General features: G+C 41.9%; 1 protein-coding gene across 8 annotated transcripts in view; it reads left to right on the top strand.

Annotated features, from left to right (window-relative positions):
- NLGN1 (neuroligin 1) overlaps positions 1 to 25,712 on the top strand; it is a 652,944-nt gene extending 627,232 nt beyond the window's left edge. For 5 of the 8 annotated variants that reach the window (XM_081910897.1, XM_081910896.1, XM_081910902.1 and 2 more), the window contains 3 exons: positions 12,399 to 12,611; positions 20,422 to 21,211; positions 24,064 to 25,712. In XM_081910897.1, the coding sequence (XP_081767023.1) occupies positions 12,399 to 12,611; positions 20,422 to 21,211; positions 24,064 to 24,898 (1,838 nt within the window). In that variant the 3' untranslated portion in view covers positions 24,899 to 25,712. The remainder of the gene's footprint in view (positions 1 to 12,398; positions 12,612 to 20,421; positions 21,212 to 24,063) is intronic. The other 3 variants (XM_081910899.1, XM_081910903.1, XM_081910901.1) reach the window with 1 other exon arrangement.
- The last annotated feature ends 403 nt before the right edge of the window (positions 25,713 to 26,115 follow it).

Below are 26,115 nucleotides of genomic sequence, written 5' to 3'. Positions count from 1 at the left end.
TTGAGTTCTTTCCATGATGATGCTCAATGTCTGTTTCACCTTGGCTTATATTATTTTTAAAATGAGAGAGGCTGAAATTGAATCAATGCTTTATCTACTCCTCTGCGTTATGAAAAGCGATTCCCATTCTCCTTAAGTGAAAATTGAAATAGCCGTAAGCAGAGCAACCGCCAGGAAGGCAAGATTTTTGATAAAAGACAAATTTGCTGGTGAGTTTCCTTAAAGTGGGAGAGCTCATGCTCTTAATCCACAGAGATAGAAATATTACCACAATTTCTCTCTGAAAGGTTTGCTCAGCAGAAAAAAAAAAAAAACACACAACACCCCATTCCTATTTACCCATTCATTATAGCATAATATATTTCAGAAAGCACCGAGAAAATACACTCAAGTCAGCTTGAATGACTTATATCCTGGAATACAGTTGTATATAGATGTGCGCACATATGCATCTAGATTTGCAATCTACCTCATCTCAGCGGCTCATGTTTAAAACACAAAATAAAAGACTGCAAATGGACAAATGAAGTCATTCCTTATTATCCTGCTCAACAGCTAATTTTGCCAGAGTGCCATGTGAAGAAAATGACTGCAGGGCTTGCAATCAGCAACAGTGGGAGGCCAAGCACCCATTTAATCCAGAGTCCAGCATAGGCAGCAAATAGGGCCCCATCTGAGCTATGTCCAAACAACACCAGCAACAAATACCCTCCGCCATCCATGTGGAATGATGTGGTATTGTGATGAGCATCCGGAAAGGAGGGGGGACAACAAAAAGGAGAGGTGATTGCATTGGTCACCAAGGCAAGGGAGAAACGTAGACCCTCCAAGTGTCCCTCTTTTCCAGGGACAGTCCCAGATTTACAGAATCCGACCCGGCTTCTGATTTAATCCTGGAATGTCCCGCGTTTCCTTAGGATGTCCCTCTTTTCACCAGAGAAATGTCGAAGGGTATGGTAGGACGCCGCTATTTTCATTGGATAAATGTTGGAGGAGATGGAGTTATGCGACCCCACAAGCCAAGGGGCTAAGTAACTATACAATAAGGAACTTCAGAAGACATCTGAAGGCAGACCTGTATAGGGAAGGTTTTAATGTTTAATGTTTCATTATGTTTATAATATATGATGGAAGCCACCCAGAGTGGAAGCAACCCAGTCAGATGGGTGGGCTATAATAATAATAGTAGTAGTAGTAGTAATATAATAATACAGTCATACCTCACGTTACGTCTGCTTCATGTTACGTTCTTTCAGGTTACGTCCCGCGGCAACCCGGAAGTACCAGAAAGGGTTACTTCTGGGTTTCGCCACTCACACATGTGCAGAAGCACAAAAGGATGTCACGTGCATTCTGATTTGCAGATTCCCTGCCCATCAACTGCCCCAGAAAAAAGGGACAATCCTTTTTTTTTTCACGAGAGGAGAGTGATCAACAAAATATTAAAATACAGTAGTCCGTCAAACATTAAAAGCTTCCCTAATAGTAGTAGTAGTAATAATAATAATACATTCCTATTTACATTGGAGAAATGTTGGAGGGTGTGGAACAGTTCTCTAGGAAGTGCCATTTTTTTAATATGAGCCTGACTAGCACTTTCTTTTTCACAACATGGATGGAGGATTTTTTGTGACTTGGGAAGGACCATAGCTCAGTGATACAACACTGCTTTGCAAGCAGAAGATGCCAGGTTCAATCCTTGGTATCTCCAGGAAGGGATGGGAGAGGCTCCCTAACTGAAACACAGATAAAAGGTGGTACTTAATGCAGCCCATAGTTAAACTATGAGAACTTGCTCCTACCAGAGGCAGCAATGGCCACCAACCCAGATGGCTTTAAAAAAGGATTGGAAAGATTCGTGGAGGACAAAGCTGGGTAAAGGGATACATTCAATCAAATGAACTGAGGAAAAACTCCATCAGAACTACACAGCCAATGAGAGCGTGTGTTACCTCAGAGCGCACCATGCCACCCTGACTGGTTGCTAGGCAACAAATCCATCCAGGCCACCATTGGCTAGCTGACTTTAACACTAAGAGAAATGACCCTCCAGTTGCACTTCCAACAATAAGAGCAACCATATTCTGCCAGAGGCTACAGATGGGGACCAAAAGGAGCTTCTGCAAGAATAAATCCCTATTACAATTCAGTGCAGTTGTATTATTTCCTTAATGTAATCCCTGACCTTTCATATCCATTACAACACTGCGAGGGAACCAGCAACTAGCAGAAGCATGTGGAAAACATTATGGCACTCTGTGTGCCCGTGAGCAAGAGTAGGCACACACACCCAACAGAGTATTTGATTTGCCAGTCATTGCTACAACATCCACATGCATTTTCCATCACTGCTGCAAAAACTCCACATGCATTTCCCAGCACAGCATAACGTTTTCCACAAGTGTCACCCCAAATAATATCTGTGTTGTAAAAGAAGACATTACAATGAGTAGGCTCTGGTGGCTCTATAGCTTTTGCTGCCCTGGGCAAGTTGGGGCAGCAGGATAAAGTTAGATGACACTCAAAGCAGTTGAACTCAAATGCTTGGGAGCTGGGGGGGACTCAAGGTTTTTTTTGACACTTCCATTTGAACTCTCAAAGAGCTCCTTTCCTTTTCATCCCCCAAGCCTCCTCGTGTCCTCTGCTTCTGTCTGTGTGACAGCCACCTTGTTCCTCAAAACAATAGAAGTGCAGTACTTTGGTGGCAAGGGATATGGGAGTAGGACAGGATTAAAAATGGACTTGCACAAAGCACAAAAAATATATATTTCTTATACATGTCAGGAAGTGGCCGGAAGGCTTTTCCTGAAAAAGCGAAAGGTGCTCTCATTGTATATATTTTTCCCTCCGGGTTATGGGACTTGCAGTCGATTCCCCCAAGCCAGTGAGAGATGACTCATGAAATGACCCCTGATATCAAGGCCCAGGCAGGTTGGCATCGGCAGAGATGTTCTCTTGGCTACCTCGATCCCAAGTCATTCAGGGCTATACATCAACATAAGCTCCTTAAACTGGACCTGCGAATGCACTGGCAGCCATTGCAGATTCCCACCCCCAAACAGATTATATGACTATGTGCTACAGTACCAGTTTGGTGGGACGGGGGTGGCGCTGTAGGTTAAACCACAGAGCCTAGGACTTGCTGATCAGAAGGTCGACGGTTTGAATCCCCACGATGGGTGAGCTCCTGTTGCTCGGTCCCAGCTCCTGCCAACCTTGCAGTTTGAAAGCATACCAAAAAGTGCAATAGGTACTGCTCTGGCGGGAAGGTAAATGGCATTTCCGTGTGCTGCTCTGGTTCTCCAAAAGCGGCTTAGTCATGCTGGCCACATGACCCGGAAGCTGTGCGCCTGTTCCCTCGGCCAATAAAGCGAGATGAGAGTCGCAACCCCAGAGTCTGCCACGACTGGACCTAATGGTCAGGGCCCCTTTACCTTTACCTACCAGTTTGGCAGCAGCAATCTGCACTAGCTGCAGTTTCTACACTTCAAGGGCAGCTCTATGTAGAGTGCATTATAGTAGCTGAGTCAGGAGCATGCAAAATTATGGCTAGGCTAGCCTGGTCCAACCCAGAGCTGGAAAAAGTTGTTCCTAGCTACTGAAGTGGCCCAGGCTTTAATGACAAAAATGACTCAAGGAGCAATTCTGGAGTGCAACAGATTCAAATTATCTGATGCAAACAAGCCCTTTCCGTGGACAGTTTTCAAGTGAGAAAGGGACCACCGGGTCTTCCTTACATGCAGCTTCAGTAAAGAAATCACATGTTTCTTTTATTTGTTTGTTTCCAATAGTGCATGTGGTTTTCATGCATTATTACCAAACGTGGGATATCAGGTCAGGCCTGGACTGGAATCACTCATGAATCGAAGTCAAAGCAAACTGCACTTTCCTCTCACGCTCTACCTCTTACTTTCGATTTTTGCTTCTGTTCCCCCCATCCTTGCAGGGGAAATCTCTAAGCCCAGATTGCTTGTGGAAGGCACTTAGGGGAAGAGTAACAGCTTGTTCGGAAAACTTCACAACAGATCCTCTGGGAAGGGAACCTGTGCAATGTTAAAAGAAGGCAAGGTTGTTTGTACCGGGTTAGTCTGCAGCCGAGACAAGCAAGATCGATATAGCTTTGAAACTGATGTAGGTTGCAATGGGACACTGGATCTCCACTGGTGGGTTGGGAATGATGTATCTAACAACACAACAGCTGCAGAGGCACAAAATAAATAATAATAAGAAAAGGTAGTGTACATTAGTTCTGTGGATCGAAGATTCCCTAGGAAGGGATGCTTCTTCCTTTGCTTCAAAGGCCACAGTAGGACAGACCTTTGGGTTTTTTAATGCCTGCAGAATGAAAAGGAATGAGGAATTCATATTCAGCTTCCGATTTTGGCAATAGGGAAGGCGGATGGAAGTTCTCTCCCGCTCTCAAGCAGAACCAAACTACTTAGCATAAATTAGTTCTCAAGAGAGGTCCCTGGGAATTTAATACAGTCAAGTTCCGGACACAATTTAGCCAAATGAAGCATCTCTAAGTCCCATGGATCTAAAAAGGACTTGAATGTAAAAAAATTAAAAATAAATCCTCGTGAAAATTCGCCAGTAATTTAGTGCAAATTTCTCCTAATAAACACATTTGTGCATTTTGACTAACGTAAACATTTTTTCAAGCAATTGCCAATAATGAAATGCATTTTGTATGGGTTTTTTAATTAAAAATTGTGTATTTTATGCACACTTCCATATAATATACACATTTTTTTCGTGCATATTGTTTTGTTGGAGAACTGCATCATAAAACTCAGAAAACTGAATTCTAAGGGACCACTTTGTTTCAATTCATGCATTCGTTTTGAAATATTTGAATTAAGCAGTTTCTCATTTTAAAGTCAAAGAGAATGGAATTTCTCATTCATGTCCAGCAAAGGACTGGATCTCACCTTGCTTCCTCCCAGCATAATGCAAAATGGGTGGAACCTTGCATATGATCAAAGCTTTCACTGCTATTGGACAGACAGTCTTTTGAATGGAATGCGGTCCCTTATTTCTCTTTCCGTACTTAAATGGCAAAACGTGCCTTTTCGAAAGGAAGCGGCAAAGTGTCTTGAAAGAGACAACAGTTAGCAATTTTTTACTTTGGTAGAAGTTTTATTTTATGTCTCTTATTTTGTCTTCTTTTACTCTAGGCAGACGTTAGCTTTTATCTGCCTCCTATATCCCTTTTCATTCCCCTGGAAAACAAACAAACGAAGAACAGCAATTGCCTGGGTCTGACCTTTGTGCACATTCCAAGGTGTTCCAGATGGGGTGTGGGGAGGGGTTTGATTGACAAGCCTCAGGAGGCACCCAACTTAAGGCACAAATCCCTCCTGTATTCCATGCACACTTTACTATGAAACAGCACACCCTGTATTTTCTGTATTCTGATACCTACTCACAGTGGCGTCCCTTGTCTGCCAGAGGAATATATTAAAGACATGCTAAGCAGCATTATTCATATATATATATTTAAAAGTGGCACTGTCAGCAAAGTGAAGTATACCATCTTCTATGTTATGAATATAAGATGTGCCTTAATATTCACAGCAGGGCTATCGACCTAATAAAACCTGATTGGGGAGCTGATCTAAACTCACAATAGATGCCCATTGCAGAAGCAAATGTGTTCTCTGAAATTAATCGCGTTATTTATGTGGCGCTTTAAATCGTCCACAGCTCCCAAGCTGAGGGGTGCAATTTAAAGGACCATGCCCTCCTTCTCCTTCAAAGCCATTCAGATAGTACACACCCAGCAGCCTCTATTGAAACTCCAGAGGTATGTCACTGAGGGGAACAATGCAGGAGTGTGTGCAGAGTAGCAGGGCTGCGCATGTAGAACTCTTTTAAAAGACTGAGATGTGAACAAGCAAAGGGTCCAAGTAGGAGACTGAAACAAGTTTTCGTTTCCCCTCTTGAACAGGTGTCTGGAGGAACTGCAAGAAGGGATAATCTTGGTTTCTCCAATCTTAAATTCAGTTCTCTACATGTCTGCAGCAATCCGCAGCTGCTATTATTATTATTATTATTATTATTATTATTATTATTATTATTATTATTATTAGTTCCTTGTGGAAATTCATCAGCATTTTAGTGTGTATTTTTCCCAGTAAGCACTTTTTAAAATCTGCAGTTTTGACAAACACACACACATTTGTGCAACAAATTTCCCCTTTTGTGATGCATTTCTTGTATGTTATTTTCACTAACATATCAATATCCCCCCCCCCATAGATGCATTTTTTGCTTGGCTGGGGAACTGCACCACAAAATTCAGAGACGTGTGGATTCTGAAGGATGACTGTGTTTCGGTCCTCGTGCTGTTTCAGAAAGCATGACTTTGATAGATTTCTCCTTAAATGTCAACTGAATCAGAGTTCTTCCCCATCCCCACAGCCATTTATTGTATGCAATGCAGAATTAGGTTCACCAATGGGCTGCCTCAGTATAAGACATCTTCCTACATTCAGCCTGGCTGAAGGCCACTGAAGCAAAATCTGTGCCAGATTGTGGCATGGGCTATCAATTTGCTTCTGTGTATCTGGATGGTGGTGTTCATTTCTAAAACCAAGTATATCCTCTCTCCTCCCCCCCCCCCAAGAAAACTAATCCTATTTTGGAATAAATGATAATATTGTATATTAAGTACAACTGGTCACATACCCAGAGACTGTAATCTGACATTTGCTACAGTGGTTATGCATCTCTGCAATCTTTAATGAAGCATAACTGTGTCTGATTCCTGTATTCTCATTTCATCTCTTTTGCCCTTTCCTCATCTGCACAATATTTTTTAGTTTGTAGTAGGCCATAGGGAATGTATTGTCTTATTCCACAGTCATTGTATAGGGCTTATTGAAAGCCAATCACCTTTCTAGCTCGTTAGCTAGCTATCATCTATCTAACTATCATCTATCTTTCATTCTAGAAGATGGCTTGTAAATTGGCAAGTCACACTAAATTCACTGTGACTTTTTAATTCCTGACTTAGGCACCTTCCCTGTGAATCGTTACTGTATTTCCAGTGTGGTCCTCTCTGCTGAACAAGGTTTTCTTGTTGTATAAGAATAATTTATTATCATAATTACTCATTTCTGGATCTAAGAGGCATGTGATTTTAAAGGCCAGAGTGGAAGGCCGATATCCTTGTTTCTGTTTTTACTGAGTTCTCTTTTGATTTCATCATGAAAATTGGTGGTAACTGCCTTAATATTAATGCACTGAATATTTTGTGTGTGTTTGGTTCTATTAGATTAAACAGCATAACACTCTGAATGAAATATCTTAACAATGTGCCCACTTTCCTAGCAGTGGATTGTTAGCAAAACCATGTTGTGCTCAGTTCTGTTTTGGTGCACAACATGAAGAATACAGGAAGTCAACTAAGTTGGGTCTGAAGCACACAAAGAATCTATTCTCCTCTGACTAACATTGGAGATAACTTGGGCACAAATATTCCTGTGACAATCTTGACCTACGGCCAATAAATACATGGGGTGTGAGTATCTGAGCCAGTTTTATAGCACATCTTTTGGAAGGACTCTTGTTGAAACATATCAAGACATGGTGGAGCAAGCAAACAATTAAAAACTGTTATGTACTGAAGTTCTCACCCTGGGCCAGCAGGGGGATACTGTAGATAGCTTTCACTCAGGTCCACATATGCAAATAGGGGATTGAAAGTGACGTTCAGTGATTGGATAGTTACAGAAAATGGTTACAGTTGCATTGTAGTGGAACTCTATATAAGCAGGCTGGCTGAACCCTTCAGTTCAGTTCTGGCCTATGAATAAACAAGAGCTATTGAAGAATTGCTGTGTTGTCTGATATGTTCACCCACAACTTAACAAAAACTGAAAATCAACATGGCTGCTTTCGGTCTCCCCCACCCCCATATACAGAATGCTATATGTACTGCATACCTATTGCACTTTTCAAAATGCCTTACATTTATTTGTCGTTTATTTATTTACTTATGCCATTCACTTCATTTCTGAATGCCTTCCCACAAAACATCCTGAAGCAACTGAGCAATAAAAATGTGTGTAAAAAGAACTGTAAATGACAATTACCCAGGGCTACGTATTGTGTCTTGCACCAAGATATAATGCTGTCTTGTATCCTCTGAGAGAATAATAGTGGACGCCATTATTCCTCACCACCCTGAGGAACTCTCTCTCACACGCTGTACAGAGAGAAGGCAGAGAAAGAGCTTCATGAAGAAAGAAAATAATAGAACATAAACGCTCCCTGACCCCACTAGGGGTTCTTCTCAGTTGCTTATTTTTCCAATCCTAAATCCAGTTCTTCACATTTTGCAGCATTTCATGAGGTAATCCTCATGAAAATGAACCAGCGTTTTAGTGCATATCTGTCCGAGTGAGAACATTTTAATATTAAGTTTCACTAATATACACATTTTGGAAAGCAGTGTCTTAAAGACAATGCATTTTTATGTCATTTTCACTAACATCTTAAGTTCCGTGCACACTGTCCCCTAATTTATGCAAACATTGGTTGGAGAGCTGAATTTGCAAAATTGAGAAAAGTGTGGATTTTTAAGGGCAGCTGTACTTTCGTTCGCACATTGTTTCGGAAAGATACATTCGGTTTTAAATGCAAACCAAACCGAATTTCTTCTGCATCCTGAGCCCCTTCAAATGCTTTGGTATAGATCCCCTCACCCCAAAACAGCTGAAATTCTCCACAGCTGAACAGGGCGGCAAAAGGGGGAGGGCCATTCAGTCTCAACCCCAATAGATTGCGGCTTATCCAGCTCAATAAATAAAATAAAACCAATAACTTTACAAAGGATATTAAATCACTCAGATACTATGACCCAAAAGGCCAGACTTCTATTTGTCACTCTGGACATAAAATTATTAGAGTCCGTCAAGATTCTCTGCCAGATTGCTAAGGGCAGAATCAGTCCTGGACTTCCTTTCTCTCTCCTTATAACAGTTTGTTAATAAGATGCCATTGCTATCGCCCATTATGAAAAGGGCAATGTAGATGGGCCATCTCGTTTTTGATTAAAGAGTGGAATGGAAATTTTGTCCACTCCTCATCATAATTAAAGGTTGTTTCTCCATTTTCTGTAATTAAACCCAGTTATGAATAGTAGCTTTTTCTCTTTTTTCAAAAATATTCTTAATCAAAGGTTTGCGGGTGTTTTTTTTTTTAAGTTCTTTCTAAAGCATCCTGTAGACTGTTGCCCTATGAAGAAGTGGAGGGATTTGATCCAAGTGCTCTCCTGCTTTGATTGCTAAGCTTGAAGGTTAAAGATCGACATTTGCAATTTTCATAGCTGCAACTCTTAAGCAAGGTTTTCATATAGCACCAGGAAGAACCTTTAAACTACAGAATGCTACAGAGCAGAGGGAGGAGACACAATTTTGTGATCACTGTCCAATTCATGCATATATTAAACTCGCGTGAACAAAGGCAGCGAAGTCCTCTTGGGTGTGTGTGTTTTAAATGTTATTAAACAAGAAGGACAGCCCTGTTATCTATTTGTTATCTATGTACACGTGTGTGTGTGTATGTGTGTGTGTGTAGTCTAAATCACTGAGCCTAGTCAGTGGTTCAAATCCCCATGATGGAATGAGCTCCCATTGCTCTGTCCCAGCTCCTGCCAACCTAGCAGTTCAAAAACACCCCAAAAAGTAAAAGTAGATAAATAGGTACCACTCCAGTGGGAATGTAAATGGTGTTTCTTTGCACTCTGGTTTCCATCATGGTGTCCCGTTGTGCCAGAAGCGGTTTAGTCATGCTGGCCACATGAACCGGAAGAAGAAGAAGAGGAGTTTGGATTTGATATCCCGCTTTATCACTACCGAAAGGAGTCTCAAAGTGGCTAACATTCTCCTTTCCCTTCCTCCCCCACAACAAACACTCAGTGAGGTGAGTGGGGCTGAGAGACTTCAGAGAAGTGTGACTAGCCCAAGGTCACCCAGCAGCTGCATGTGGAGGAGCGGGGACGCGAACCTGGTTCACCAGATTACGAGTCTACCGCTCTTAACCACTACACCACACTGGCTCTGTGGACAGAGCTTTCCACAGAAAAGCTGTCTGTGGACAGACGCCAGCTCCCTCAGCCAGAAAACGAGATGAACGCTGCAACCCCATAGTTGCCTTTGCCTGGACTTAAGGGTCCAGGGGTCCTTTACCTTTTGTTTTTACATATGTATGTAGTCAGTTCTCAACATTACATAATAGTTAGTCTGTCAGAGAAAAAGAAACCATAAATGGGGCCATTCATATAAAGAATGGGGGTGAGTTGCACAGCCTGGCTGAGGATTGGTTCTCAATGGTCGGGGTCACATGGGGCAAGGGGAAGGCATAACCCACAACCCAGTATTGTCCCGATGTTACTCGGAAAGTGCTGTCATTTGCTCCTACGTGAAAAAGGAAAAACAAAAAAAATTCCTTCCAGTAGCACCTTAAAGACCAACTAAGTTAGTTCTTGGTATGAGCTTTCGTGTGCATGCACACTTCTTCAGATATGAAAGCTCATACCAAGAACTAGCTTAGTTGGTCTTTAAGGTGCTACTGGAAGGGATTTTTTTTTTGTTTTGACTATGGCAGACCAACACGGCTACCTATCTGTAAGTGAAAAAGGAAAGCATTGTGTTTGAGGATACTGTCATTGTTTATTGATGTACATTGATGATTATGTTTTTATATGTGTTGGAAGCCACCCGCAGTCGCTGGGGCAACCCAGCCAAATGGGTGGGGTATTATTATTATTATTATTATTATTATTATTATTATTATTATTATTATTTTATTAAAAAGGTACAGAGACCAGTTACGCCAACCTTAAACCATAAGCATTCACAATTTAAAATGGAAAATAAAATAATCCCATTAAAATATTAAAATGTAAGTATCCGCATTGAAACAGGTAATTAAAACAACCTTATTAAAACAACACAGTAATTGTACACTTGACGCCTCTTGTGTATTCAATCACTGAAAAAAGCTCACCTCTGCATTGCTACAAGCAGATGCCACAGGCATAGCAAGACCAACTAGGTTTCATTTGCTGATCTTGATACCTTTACCGGCATGGGAAAGGAGAAAGCTTGTACAATATATTTTACAGTGGTTTTAACCAACAGGCCTCGACGAAAAGAGCATGCACAGTGCACCAATGGCGCTATAACCATGTACAAATGGCTTGTCAAAATTCTCCCCCCTGCCTATGGGCAGACACGTTGAATCTGAAATTTTCTCAGAAAAAAATATATTTATATCTTAGTGTGTGAATAGGGAAAGAATGATCAGAAAGTGCATAGTGCTACGCAGCTCGAATCACTGCAATATTAGAGAAATAAGTAAGATTTAAAAATATTTGAAATATACTCAGAGTCGCAAAGTGATTTCATGCTCTTTATTCAGCTCATAGTGGTGAGGAGGAATGAATGAAAGTCCCCTCAAAGTATCTGCTTTATATACATTATTTACACAATGGGATGCACATGATTGGCTAATTCCGGAAGTCTACTGTAAGCCAATCAGGTTGTGGATTCACTTCTATCTGGAGCATGATTGGGTGGTTCCTGCTAACCAATCATACTGCTGTATTATTCTGGGACCAATCTGACTGCTGCATTCTGAATCCTATTGTTCTAGGACCAGTCAGACTGCTGCCTTTTGGAGCCTATTGTTCTAGGACCAATCAGACTGCTGCAGTTTGGATCCTATTCAACTCAGTACATAACAATATTTATTTATTCTTTCTATCCCTGTTTCCTGTGTATATACAAATATGGATGTTAACATGAGGTTGGGCAACAGTTAGGTGGGTAGATTACCTATTGCTGGAGTCTCCCCCTCCTCCCCAACGATGGACTTCTCAATATTGTTGGACTGCAACCCATAAGAACCCCAGCCAGCTCAGAGGTTGTAATCCACAATATCTGGAAGCTATCATGCTGGTTACTCCTGGACTAGGAAGATATTCTTGCCTGGCTCTTGATGCGTAACGTACATGCTCCCTGTGGGCCTAAGGAGTTTGGATATGGGGGTCTCAAAACACACCGCGAAACAGATTGCGGGAGATGCTTATGTTCCTTTTCTGCATCGAAAGCAGCCTATCTTCTTCAGAAGTGCCTGCATAATGCATACCATCGTTTATCATGCATAACATTATTATAATAAACACTGAAGGATTTGTAGTGGGAATGATGAGTCACTTGTAAATGGTTGCCAAGTGGATAAAGAACACAATGTATTTACATAGCGCTTAACTCCTGTTACATTCGAAAGCTGTCGTCAGATAATAACGGCACAACAAGCGTAAGCCGAAATTTAGCATGCTCTAAATCCTCTCTCCTTTCTCTCTCCCCTCTTTTTGCAACTTGCAGGTTTCTTGAGCACAGGGGATCAAGCAGCTAAAGGAAACTATGGCCTCCTTGACCTCATTCAGGCCTTGAGGTGGACTAGCGAAAACATTGGGTTCTTTGGGGGCGACCCACTGAGAATCACTGTTTTTGGATCTGGCGCCGGCGGCTCATGTGTCAACCTCTTGACTTTATCCCATTATTCTGAAGGTAACCGTTGGAGCAATTCAACCAAAGGTATTATTGCAGGTTGCAAATTTTGACGATTTTGGTGTCTTGCATGCCACCACTATGACTTCTGTGTGACGCTCTTGTGTATATATGTGCATATATATAAATATATAAATATATATACACACACATACACACATATATATGTAGCTAGATGCATCAAAAGCAACTTAATCATTAGATGGTATTAATCTTTCTGTGCTTTGCAGGGAGGGGTGGGGTTCATACCCGACCCAAAGGGGTGTGAACATATGTAAAAATCTCCCTCTAACTGACAACTTCATACTCCTTGCATTTTCCTACTGTAGAGAGGATGGCTTTCGTTTGGCGCTTTAACTCTTCCACACGTTTATTGGGAAATTGAGGGCTTAATTAAAATGACTCGAGTAACGTGAATGGGAGAAAATGAGCCACAGCATGTTGAACGTGTTGGGAGGAAGGGAGTCAAAATGGCTCTGGTGTCATTGTTAACACTTAATAAATAGCACCATCATCACTGGTGGTGCCACAGTGAAGATAAGGAGGCATTTAACAGTTGGTATTCCTTGTTTCAATCATAGCATCAGAAGATTTTGTCCTGAACTAAGAGACATGAACTAAGAGACATATAGGGCAGAGATGGGGCAATCCAGGCCTCTCTGTCTGGTCCTCTTCTCCATCACGTACCTTATTCCTAGGACATACTTTTCACCAGCCCACGTTTATACCCTCCTTGAGTGTTTTGCTTTGCTGGGATGTCTCCTTGAACTCTGATAATGCCTCTTGCTTCCTGGATGGAGTGTGTGTGTGTGTGTGTGTGTGTGGAGAAAGCAGCCTACACAGGGCATTGGAGTAGATGACCCTTGGTGTCATCTCTACTGCCCAGAGATACAATGTGCATGTGTCTCTTCCCCCACATTTGCCTCCGTTCCTGCCTGCTGCTGACAGGCAGACCCTGGAAGTGGAAGGTTGCCCAGATGGGAATGTGCTTCTTGGTCTGCAGAAGATTCCCTTGGATATAAGTTCCAAAAAGGGGGGCACTGGGGGTCATTGCAGTTGCCAGATACCCCTATAAGTAATAATCAGATTTCAGGATCCTTGTTTGTTTTCATTTTCAAATACATTTTCATCTAATATTTCAATTGAGGTTGGGTCTGTTTGATCCAATATTTATGAATTCATTCATTCCAAGACAAAAGCATCCACAAAGCAGCTTGCACTATAGCTAATGTGAATGGGACCTGAAATGGTTTTTTTAAAAAGAGATTGAACAAATTCATGGGAAATGAGGCTAATAGTCACAATGGCTAAATGCTTCGTCCGAGAACAGACACCAGTGCCAGATTTAGGGAGGTGCAGGCCTGCATTGGGTGCTGAGCCGGGGGCGGGGTGTAAAACTGAGAAGATCCATAACCAAGAAGATCCATTTTGGGGTGCCAGTTTTTGGGTTCGTACAGGGCGCCATATTACAAAAAGAGATTTCCACAGTCTGCCTCTGAATACTAGTTGCTGGGGAACAACTTCAGGAGAGGGCTGTTACCCTCATGTTCAACTTCCTAGCTTCCCAAAATGTATCTTGGTTGCTGTGGAAAACGTAACGCAAGTCTAGCGATACCTTTTAATTGATCCAATATCCTTACGTTAGGAAGGAGCAGTTACCTCCCTCCGCTTGTGAGGCTTGCAGAAAACACTTCCCTGTTGGGTATTCACTCAGCAGAACGTATACGCCGTGTGTTTTTTTAAAAGGGTATTCATAGGTACGCAGTACCGGCACCACTTTTGTTGTTGTTAAAACATGTGGCACTTACTGAAACAACTTCATGGTGAGTACCGCCACCTATTTTTCTTGGGGGGGGGGGAGAGAGCACTGCTCAAATGTACAGTGGTACCTCTGGTTGCGAACAGGATCCGTTCCGGAGCCCCGTTCGCAACCTGAAAGGAACGCAACCCACATCTGTGCATTTGCACATGCACGGGTCGCGATTTGCCGCTTCTGTGCATGCGCGTAACCTCATTTTGCACGTCTGCACATGCACGAGTGGCGAAACCCAGAAGGAACCCTTTCCAGTACTTCCGGGTCACTGCAGCAACCTGAAAAGACGCAACCCGCATGCACGTGACATCATTTTGCGTGTCTGCGCGAGTGGCAAAACCCAGAAGTAACCCTTTTCGGTACTTCCAGTTTGCTGCGAGATGCAACCTGAAAAGACATAACCTACAGCGTTCGCAACATGAGGTATGACTGTATATATTTTTTGGAAAGAGAGTCAGTGACATTCACAGTATAGATGAAGCCAACAGTATTTCACCAGTTGTCAAGGGCCTGTTTAGCTTTTTTTTTTAATGTGTAGAAATGTCTGGAGGAAAGTTCACTGACACAGCTCTCTGTTTCAAAGCTAATGGCAGAGCGGCTGCAAACTGTTATCTACTGTGAAGAAAATGAGCACTTAGTCCAGAAGTCTTTTGTCTGAATTGGTTATGAATTACACTTGGTGCCACCCAAGGAAAGAGCAGGCTTTTAAAAAACCATCTTTTTGCATGTGCAATCTAAAATTGCCCAAGTATCAAGGTCACTCCTGCATGCCATTTCCTGATCTGTGCTCTTTTCAGCACAGCCAGCCAGCAAGGGGAAAAGGCTTTCTCCCCTTCAAGTTTGACATCCCATAGCAGGGGTCACCAGCCCAGTGCTCATGATAACTCATGCGCCCATCACTACATCCTATGGAGGCGGTGAAAAGTCACAGCAAATGTCTCCTCAAAAATCTACAGTGTGTGAGATGGGGAAGTTGAAGCTGCCTGCACCATTTTGTGTTACTGTCTCTTTTTCTGCTCTTTTAGATGTGGCAGCCAGGGGCAGACTTTGGTATTATGGCGCCCTGAGCTAGGCCAAAATTTGGTGCCCCCACCCCACCCCTCACAGCATGCTGGGCTTTGGTAAGGAGGTGCGGGGGCTCCGGCAGAGTCCTAAAGTCCTCCCACCTCCTTCCCAAAGCTAGGCAAACAATAACTAGGCTTTGGGAAGTAGGTGGGAGAGGCTGTGTGGTGTAGTGGTTAAGAGCGGTGGACTTGTAATCTGGTGAACCAGGTTCACGTCTTCGCTCCTCCACATGCAGCTGCTGGGTGACCTTGGGCTAGTCACACTTCTTTGAAGTCTCTCAGCCCCACTCACCTCACAGAATGTTTGTTGTGGGGGAGGAAGGGAAAGGAGAATGTTAGCCGCTTTGAGACTCCTTCGGGTAGTGATAAAGCGGGATATCAAATCCAAACTCCTCCTCCTCCTCCTCCTCCTCCTCCTCTTCTTCTTCTTCCTCTTCTTCTTCTTCTTCTTCTTCTTCTTCTTCTTCTTCTTCTTCTTCTTCTTCTTCTTCTTCTCTTGGACCCTGCCTTCTCCCCATAGCCAGGCAAGTGCTTCTCATGCACCCTCTCTGCTTGGAGCCCAGTGCAGAGGAACTGGCCATCCTGCCCTAAAACCACCTCTGTGGCAGCCATTTTATGCTAAACCACACACGCCCCAGTTCCCAGTCAGTGTTACGACATTGCTGAAGCTCTCCTCCGAGCTCTAGCCTCCATGACCTGGAGAAATGGACCACTGGCTACCATCTCTTCCTCACACAGTATTCTGAGAGGCACTTTGTAAGTGGCGGATATGATTGTCACAAGAAAAGCAGTCATCGGTGGGGGAGCCATTTTTGCGACCGCTTTCATTTTGCCTCTGAACAGGGTGGGAGAGATGGTGTGAGCTGCACTGGAGCTGTCTTCCATTTCCACATGCCCAACCATGTTCAGGGCCCCCAACTTGTTCTTAATTCATCCCAACCCTGCCCCCAGCCAAAACATTTGAAAGTTCAGCCCAGTTCTAATGAGCTCACTCCGTGGGACAACATTGCCCACCCAGAGATGTGAAGTGATGCAGATGTCCTACTTGCTTTTGGTGTGGTAGCTCATTCACTTAGACAGTTGACCATTTGGTCCTGCAGTTATCCAGTATTGATGAAGAAACATGCATAGGCCAACCCCATACTCCAAACAATTGTTTAGCAGCATCAGCAGCACAATGATTGAAAATCTTTGAAGAAAAATCCATATCAACTTTTTCTCAGAGAGCGTTAGATTTCCTCAGGGAATGTTCTTAGAAGAAGTCCTCTGGAAAAGGTTGGGTTCAGCTTTAATCTGAACCATGACATTTTTGTCGAAATTAACTCGACAACATAAGAAGGGTCTACTGGATCAGGCCAGTGACTCATCTAGTCCAGCATCCTGTTTTCACAATGGCCATTCCATAAATTAGAGTAGAAATATCCATCTGTCCTCCAGTGACTGTGATAAATATGACTCTCACTCAAAGTGAGACTAGATTTATTTTAGCTGTATAGAACCACAGACCAAGATAGCGTTTTAAAAATGGTGGGTAATAATGAGGTATGTACACAATAGAAAATATCAATGAACAAACTGTAGCCATGAATAACATACATTCAACTGGAGTTTGGTCATGATCCAGCCAAAGTTAAGCACTTTTAAATCAGCATACGCCCTAGGGAATAAGTGCTGTTCCATCTTAATAAAATTTACTGTTAAGTAAACATACATTAGATGAGGTTACACAGTCTGTTGATTTTGGTTCTATCCCACTGAATGTAGGGTAACTTCAACATGACCAGATGGATGGATTATGCCCTTTACTTTTGATAGTACCTGCTCTGAAGATCGTGCTAAGGCTACAATCCTCAAACCATTTACTCTGGAGCAGTGCCACTGATTTCCATGGAGTTGCTTCAGAGAGAGAGGCTTTAAGGGTTAAAGTAGAATATCCCTTTCATCCATTTTTTTCATTATCACAGTTCAATTAAAAAAAAAAAAGATTTTTGTCCTTAAAGTAGCTGAATTGAGCTTTATGGTTTGAGGACTTTGACCACTTTTAACTTAATCCAACCTTTAATGGAGCATTTAACAAGCTCTGCTGTTTATATCAGCAGTTTCTGAGCAGGTGACTTTCCTTACCATCTAATCCATAACTCAGTAAGGCTGAAGTTGCAGGGATTTAAGCCGATTTAGTGCTTTTGCCATCAGTGGAAATAAACACGGCACAGTGGCATTCATTTGCTATTTTCTCCCATTGAGGAGAGAAGGGAATCATGTGTCAGCTTGAGGGTTATACTGGGCTGAGGATTATCCGTGGAACAGGAAATTACTCTGTACTATCTATGTGAATGAAGCTGTCCTTTCCACTTAAGTGAATGGCAAAGCCTTTTGGGTGTGGCTGAATCTATTTCTGGTCTGTGTTACCGACACCTTTTTTTTTACCCATTCTGTTTCACATTTATTTACTTTCTCTCCCCCCCCCTTCAAAATACTTTCAAAATACATTGCATTCTGTCCATCAAAAAAACAGGTGTAAAACCATATTTTTGATATATTTAAACCTATTTGGGTACCTTTAAACTGCTGAGGAAATTCATGGCAACATTCAGAGGAGTGTGAAATTTATTGGATAGTGAGATTCCAATCTGTGTGTTGGTCCAAAAGGTGCAGAAGGAATCAGAAAGTATCAGATTCCTTAAGCATTCCTGAAACAACAGTAAAGGGAGCAGTGTGGGGCAGATCCCACAAACCCATTCACTGATGGAGCAGAATTCTTAATCCAATTTGAGTGTATTCTGTAATTTCAATGAGTGATTTCAATGTAAATGAAATCCAAAGAATCGTTCAGAAGCTGAACTTGGATTCAGAATTCTATTGATTTGTGCCGTGCTGGCAATATTAACCACCGTAATGCAATGCAGAGTTTGAAACTGACCACGCTGATTGAAGATTACAGTCAGTAGTAAGCATATTGGCTCTGTAGAAATATGAGCTGCTTTCAAGTGGTCACTATTTTGTGAGAGGGATTCAACTGCAAAGCAGAAAATTAAAGGTTTGAACAATTAAAGCGCTGCATTCCAAGAAGCAACAACCACCCACTTTTACAAAAATGAAACCTTCTGTGGTAAGGAAAGTGATGGGGGAAAGTACTAGAAACTATGGGACAATGACCTATTTATGGGGAAACTTAGAAACTCAGAACAACAAGGACGGATCACATCACCTGGAAGCAGTCTTAAGTTGATACCAGTGACATTTTCATGGGTCCTGTTGAAGTGCCACCTTCTTGGGGTGCTGCAAACAAACAATAAACTAAAATGTGTAATTCAGTATTTGACTTTTGCACACTGAGGCCTTTTCCTACCTCCTTCCTCCTCATGCGGAGATAGTAATGAAGTATGTGGGCCTTATTCCATTTGTTTGAATCTAGGAATTCTCGAACCGATTGATCTGTTCCTTGGAAGAAGGAGGCCTATCATGTACCTATGTTCAAATAAACGTGGCCTCCTCCATTGATTATTTTCTTCCCAGAAGGAAGGAGAGGTTTCTGTGTGATGCCACGATGAGGATGCTGCCAGTTCACCTCCACAACTCAGTTCTTGTGAAATGTGAAAAAAGGAGTGGTTTATAGGGCATAAAGAATTAAATAGCTGCAGCAGAGTCTTTTTTCCCTGAAACTCTGAGATGAGGGACCTGTGGCCCTCCATACATTCCCATAATCTCTGATCACTGCTCATGCTGATTTGAGCTGGTCAAGTCTCAAGTGCATCTAGACAGCCACAAGTTCTCCATCTCTGCTATAACAATTTAGTACCACAATTTTATTCAAAATAAGCCACATTCTTCATGGACGAATTGTGACACTGAAGACAGCATAAATACATGGGCATTAATGCTTTGCAACCGACGTTCAACTCATGTTTTATTCAGTGGACCATGTGCAGGAATGATCCACCAAATAACTATACTCTTTTCTTAGTAATATTAATATTGATTTATCTACTACTTATACGTATGTCCAAATGGCTTCAAAGTGGTTTAAAACTATAAAATCAATGCATAATTAAAATACACAAAGCAATTGCATCAAAGCAGTAAGAGCATCCATAACTAATATATACAGTAAAACAAGCTAACTTTTGACAATGAAACACAATTAAAACAATAAAACCAGAAGTTCTGTTCAGGGGAATGCTTGCCTAAACAGTCTTCCAGAGCCAGAGGAATGCCAACACTGTTGGGACCTATCATAGTTCAGCAGGGAGGGCATTCCACAACACTGGGGTCTCCAATGGAAAACCCCGTCTGTGTGTAACTCAGGATTGGCATTTTATCATTTGTATACAGATCAGGGTGGACAGAAGGGAGATCTGAATCTTCAGGCCATCTTGACTCCTGATTGCTTAACAATAGCAGCAATGAAACAACCCTCCTTCTGCCCTAAATTTTACTGCTGAAATTCAGAAAACTTGGGAGAACACAGGGTAGATTTTGTGTGTGGAAGGCCTGTGAGCTCCATTATGTTCTATTACTAGTGCCTGAGCTCAGAATTATTTAATTCTAAGTGTGTTGTTTATTTGCACCTGGCTCCAATTGGGGGATCTTGTGGTTATTGTAAAATGTAAAGTAGATGTAAATGTAAGTTTTAAGTTTGCTCGTCTCACTTGTGTTCTCTCATTAGTCTACAACAATAATATATAGTTTTTGTTTGGACACAACTGTATTACATTGTTTAACTGCACATATACCAATGAGTTCCTCCTCCACTTCCTTATCATTCTCATTCTCATCCTCATTTTTTATTATTATTATTATTATTATTATTATTATTATTATTATTATTATTATTATTATTACCTAATGATTATATTGCAAAAATGAGGTGTTTTCCTAACTTAAATATTTTAAGTATGTAACCACTTAGCTATTGCTTTCGGGTCTGTTTTCTTATCTTGTCTTCTACCTTCCCATACAGGACTTTTTCAAAGGGCAATAGCTCAAAGTGGAACAGCTCTTTCCAGCTGGGCAGTCAGTTTTCAACCTGCAAAATATGCCAGGATGTTGGCTACAAAGGTTGGCTGCAATGTGTCCGACACTGTAGAATTAGTAGAATGTCTACAGAAGAAGCCTTATAGAGAACTCGTCGATCAGGATATCCAACCAGCCCGATACCACATAGCCTTTGGTCCAGTCATTGATGGGGATGTGATACCAGATGACCCTCAGATATTAATGGAACAAGGAGAGTTCCTCAACTACGACATAATGCTAGGCGTCAACCAAGGAGAAGGCTTGAAATTTGTCGAAAACATTGTTGACAGCGAAGATGGCATATCTGCAAGTGACTTTGACTTTGCTGTTTCAAACTTTGTTGATAACTTATACGGATACCCTGAAGGCAAAGATATACTGAGAGAAACAATTAAATTTATGTACACTGACTGGGCGGATAGACATAATCCTGAGACAAGAAGGAAAACACTGCTGGCTTTGTTTACCGATCATCAGTGGGTTGCACCAGCGGTTGCTACAGCTGATCTTCATTCAAATTTTGGATCACCCACATATTTTTATGCCTTCTACCATCATTGCCAAACAGACCAGGTACCTGCATGGGCAGATGCTGCTCATGGAGATGAGGTTCCTTATGTATTAGGAATCCCAATGATTGGTCCTACTGAATTGTTTCCTTGTAATTTTTCCAAAAACGATGTCATGCTGAGCGCAGTGGTGATGACATATTGGACAAACTTTGCAAAAACTGGGTAAGTAATTGATGAGCTTATAAGGCAGATCAAGATTTTGGTCAAATCAAGGCCTATCCTTTCTCGTGACACCCAGATCACAAAGAAGGGTTTCCACACTGGTAGTTGTAGTTTCATGTGTTTTCAGCTCATCAGCTTACAACTGAGAGCAACATATTTAAAATTATCCAGAAGGGGCATAATTAAAATTCATCTGAAATTTCCCTTAAAAGGATTTACCATTTTATCTCTTAACACTCACAGAAGATTACATTTCTCTACTAGTCTAGTGTATATCTCTGGAATTGTAGGGAATGATATTTTCCCATGTTCCCATTGTTGTTGTTTAGTCATTTAGTCGTGTCCGACTCTTCGTGACCCCATGGACCAGAGCATGTCAGGCACTCCTGTCTTCCACTTCCTCCTGCAATTTGGTCAACCTCATGCTGGTAGCTTCGAGAACACTGTCCAACCATCTTGTCCTCTGTCATCCCTTTCTCCTGTGCCCTCAATCTTTCCCAACATCAGGGTCTTTTCCAGGGAGTCTTCTCATGAGGTGGCCAAAGTATTGGAGCCTCAGCTCTAGGATCTTCCATTGAGCATGTTCCCATTAGGGCTGGGGATATAAGCTGAGTTCCAATATAATTATCAGACGTTGTCAACCACTTTATTGATGCTACCTTGTTAGGCTTTTGATTTGAGATAGTCTGATGACTAAATCTAAATAAATGAATCTGATCAGATCTGCATTGCAGGAGGTTGGAATAGATGACCTTCAGGGTCCCTTCCAACGCTACAATTCTAAGATTCTCTTCTCACTATATGGAAGGATTAAACTGACATCCCAACCAGCTCTAAATGATGCCTAACACTTAAACTCAAAAGACAACCAGGAGGAGAATGGGCTTCATTGGATGTCAAGGTGATATTACCCTATATGTGCAGCAGCAACCATGAGAGAATGAATCGTGCCCTTGTTCAATTTTAACATTTTGAATATTTTAACTATTTTAGAAGCAAGGTGCATGGAAACAATAATGTGCGTAATTATTATATTGAAGTGTAAGGGAGAAGACCAAAACCCAGGAAGCTGCCTTATATAGATTAACGCCGTCGGTCCCCACTTCACATTTCACCTCTGCTGCTATGAGCTCACTGGCAAAACGTCTCTCTCCTTGAGCCTCCCCCCACCATGAATAATATGAGGACAATGCTGCCCTATTTTATAGCATTGTTGTAATAATTGCAAAGGGATGATGAATGTAAAGTGTCTTGAACTTTCAAAAATTGCCACATGAATGTTAATCATTTCTTCTAGTTCCACTGTTCTGGTGGTGAGTGCTCTTGCTTATGTAGCTAAAATGGCAGCACCCAAGCATGAGAGAGGAGGTGGAAATAGGCTTGGGAATAACCCGAAGGGTGAACGTTCAGTGGGTTTGGGGGGAGGATTTCTCAATGAGGAGGGAGCCTGCTCAGTGGTCATGAAATGCTAAGTGATTGTTGAGAGGAGGGGACATAAAAGCAAGTGGGAAGGAATATGGAATGAAGTACTGGAGTGGACTTGGCTGGCTGGCTGGCTAGAGTAGTGAGCAGGAGTACTCCAAACTTCAAGATTCTGTTGCAGGTTCGACTTACTGTTGTTATTCTTGTGGGCAGCAAACGTAGCAGGAGTATTTGGTTCATTTAGCTCAGTCACTGTTATGACACGAATCCGTCATGCATTTAGCATCAAAGGCTGCGTGAAACTTTTATCTTCAGAAGACACTGCACCACTGAATACCACTTGTTGAAAGTCAATAGTGGGAAAGTATATTGACTTCATGTCCTGCAAGTGGGCTTCATGGTGACACCTGGTAGGCAACTGTCAGAAGAATGAAGTTCAGCTCTTGATCTGATCTATCTCCTCTTACATTATACATACAGGAGTGTCTCCACCCCTACCATTCAGCCCAGACACTGAGCTCTAGCTCCAAGGGTCTTCTGGTTGTTCCCTTATTGTGAGAAGTGAGGTTTACAGGGAACCAGGCAGAAGGCCTTCTCAGGAGTGGCACTCACCCTGTGGAACACCCTCCTATCAGATGTCAAGGAGATAAGTAACTACAGTATACAACCTTTAAAAGACATCTGAAGGCAGCCCTGTATAAGAAAGTTTTTCATGTTTCATGTTTTATTATGTTTTTGTATATGCTGGAAGCCGCCTAGAGTGGCTGGGGCAAACCAGTCAGCTGAGTGGGGTACAAATAAATACATAAAAAATATTATATTTTATCTGACCATGTAACAGATGGTATGGCATTACTAAGAGCTGAGCCCTCTCCCCAATGTTTTGCTGATCAAAAGCCAACTTCATAATATGTTTTTTTTAAAAAATAAATAAATAAATAAATAAATAAATAAATGCTGACACTACAGTGGTACCTTGGGTTACAGACGCTTCAGGTTACAGACGCTTCAGGTTATGGACTACGTTAACCCAGAAATAGTACCTTGGGTTAAGAACTTTGCTTCAGGATGAGAACAGAAATTGTGTGGCGGTGGCACAGCAGCAGCGGGAGGCCCCATTAGCTAAAGTGGTATCTCAGGTTAAGAACAGACCTCCAGAACGAATTACGTTCTTAACCCAAGGTACCACTGTATATGAAATATTTGTGGGGCAGGGGGAGAGAACATAAGGAGAGTCCTGCCACATCTGGTCAAAGGCCTGCCTATGTCCACATCATGTTCTCACAGTCTCAGGCAGGATGCCCATGTGAAACCTGCAACCAGGACCTCACTGTAATGATGTTCTCCCCACTTGTGATTGGTGTTTTCTTTTCCAAAGCTGGAGCCATTTTCAGTAACATTGAACATGTCCACTTTTTTTTTCCTCCTAGGGATCCAAACCAGCCTGTCCCACAAGATACTAAGTTCATTCACACGAAACCCAATCGCTTTGAGGAAGTAGCATGGACCAGATACTCTCAGAAAGACCAGCTTTACCTTCACATTGGATTAAAGCCGCGAGTGAAAGAACATTACAGGGCCAACAAGGTGAACCTGTGGTTGGAACTGGTACCTCACCTGCACAATCTTAATGACATTTCACAGTATACCTCTACGACGACTAAAGTGCCATCAACTGATATTACTTTCAGACCAACCCGGAAAAATCTGGTACCCGTAACTTCAGCCTTTCCTACAGCCAAGCAAGATGATCCCAAACAACCGCCAAGCCTAATTTCAGGAGATCAAAGAGACTACTCCACGGAGTTGAGTGTAACTATTGCTGTTGGAGCATCTTTGCTGTTCCTGAACATTTTAGCCTTTGCAGCTCTCTATTACAAAAAGGACAAGAGGAGGCACGACGTCCACCGGAGATGCAGCCCGCAGCGTACAACTACCAATGATCTTACACACGCACAAGAAGAGGAAATAATGTCCCTCCAGATGAAGCACACTGACTTGGGTCATGAATGTGAATCCATACATCCACATGAGGTGGTTCTCAGGACCGCCTGCCCCCCAGACTACACACTAGCTATGAGGCGGTCACCTGATGATATTCCTTTAATGACCCCCAACACCATTACAATGATACCCAACACTATACCTGGGATTCAACCCTTACACACATTTAATACATTTACCGGTGGACAGAATAACACACTGCCCCATCCTCACCCACACCCGCACCCGCACCCCCATTCACATTCAACAACTAGGGTATAGCCAGACAAGGTGAAACAAACTTTTTTTGTTTTGGTGGATTACAGTGGGTTATAATTACAGAAGACTTCACTTGGCTTTCAACCTACAAGACTCTTACTATTTAAATATGGAGAAATATGATGTGAATATACATATCAAGAACTTTGGGGATTTTGGGGGGGGAAATGAACTGTACATATATACAAATGAACTTTTAACAAAAAGAGAAAAAAAAGAAATTATAACTTTTTTGCAATTGCTTGAAGCAGTTGTCCTGAATGATACTTTTTTCATTCACATTCAAGTATTAATTTTTTGAGGATTTAAGTTACGTAATGGAATTAGGCATGTGCAACACAAAAGTGGGAAAGAAACTATGACTGAAATTTAAAAAGTTCTATGAATATGCACAATGGGACACGTTAATGGAATGTCAGATAATTTTCACCAGTTTTTATTTGGAACTGTTTTCTTGTGTAGACCATATTTACATATTTGGATAAGTATACAAAGCACTAGTGCTGTTAAAAGGCCTTAGAAAGGGGCTTATATGCTGAGATCTGCCAGTTTAAAAAAAAAAAAAAGGAAAAGGGAGAAAAAAGGAAATGAGCTTTTATAGTCTGGCAGGTTATCACATAAGTGCTGTCAGTATAAACATTGCGGGAATAAAGGAAACCGGATATTTTAGCACGATGTGCATGATAATTTATTATGCTTGGTGGCTGTGCTGCTGATTAAGCCGTAATTAAAAAATTCTTCTTGTCCCATTGGAGTTCTCAACAGAAGCTTCTTTCCTCAATTGGCGCAACCTAAAGGAGGTTTGTTTTCAAGGGGGGGGGAACCATAATCGACAACCCCGAAATTCCCAGTAGCTTCCCAGTAATGGAAGGCATTACAGGAGGTCTTAGAAGTGTTTGATGGTACGGTTGGTGCATAGCAGAGAACAAACCCGGATAGGAATCCCAAAAGAACATGAAAGGCAACTCTGTATGTTTCTAAATGCTCTCTTTTCTTTCCACCCAATTAATTTATAGCGATAACAATGTGGCGAGGGCATCCTTTGATGAAGCACTTAACATGTTGTTGAAGGTTCATTACAACCTCTTGCGTTTATACCAGTAAAATAAAATAAAATAAAAATAAAAATCCAAAGATTTATTTGCAAGGAATATTTTGCAATGTGTAAAGATGCCCTCATCCCCTCCCTGCCCAAATCACAGCTCTCAGTAATTCTGTTG

The sequence above is a fragment of the Podarcis melisellensis genome (assembly GCF_964234715.1).
Source record: "Podarcis melisellensis genome assembly, chromosome: 5".
In the NCBI taxonomy this organism is placed as follows: domain Eukaryota; kingdom Metazoa; phylum Chordata; class Lepidosauria; order Squamata; family Lacertidae; genus Podarcis; species Podarcis melisellensis.
This window is presented reverse-complemented; position numbering and strand designations above follow the sequence as displayed.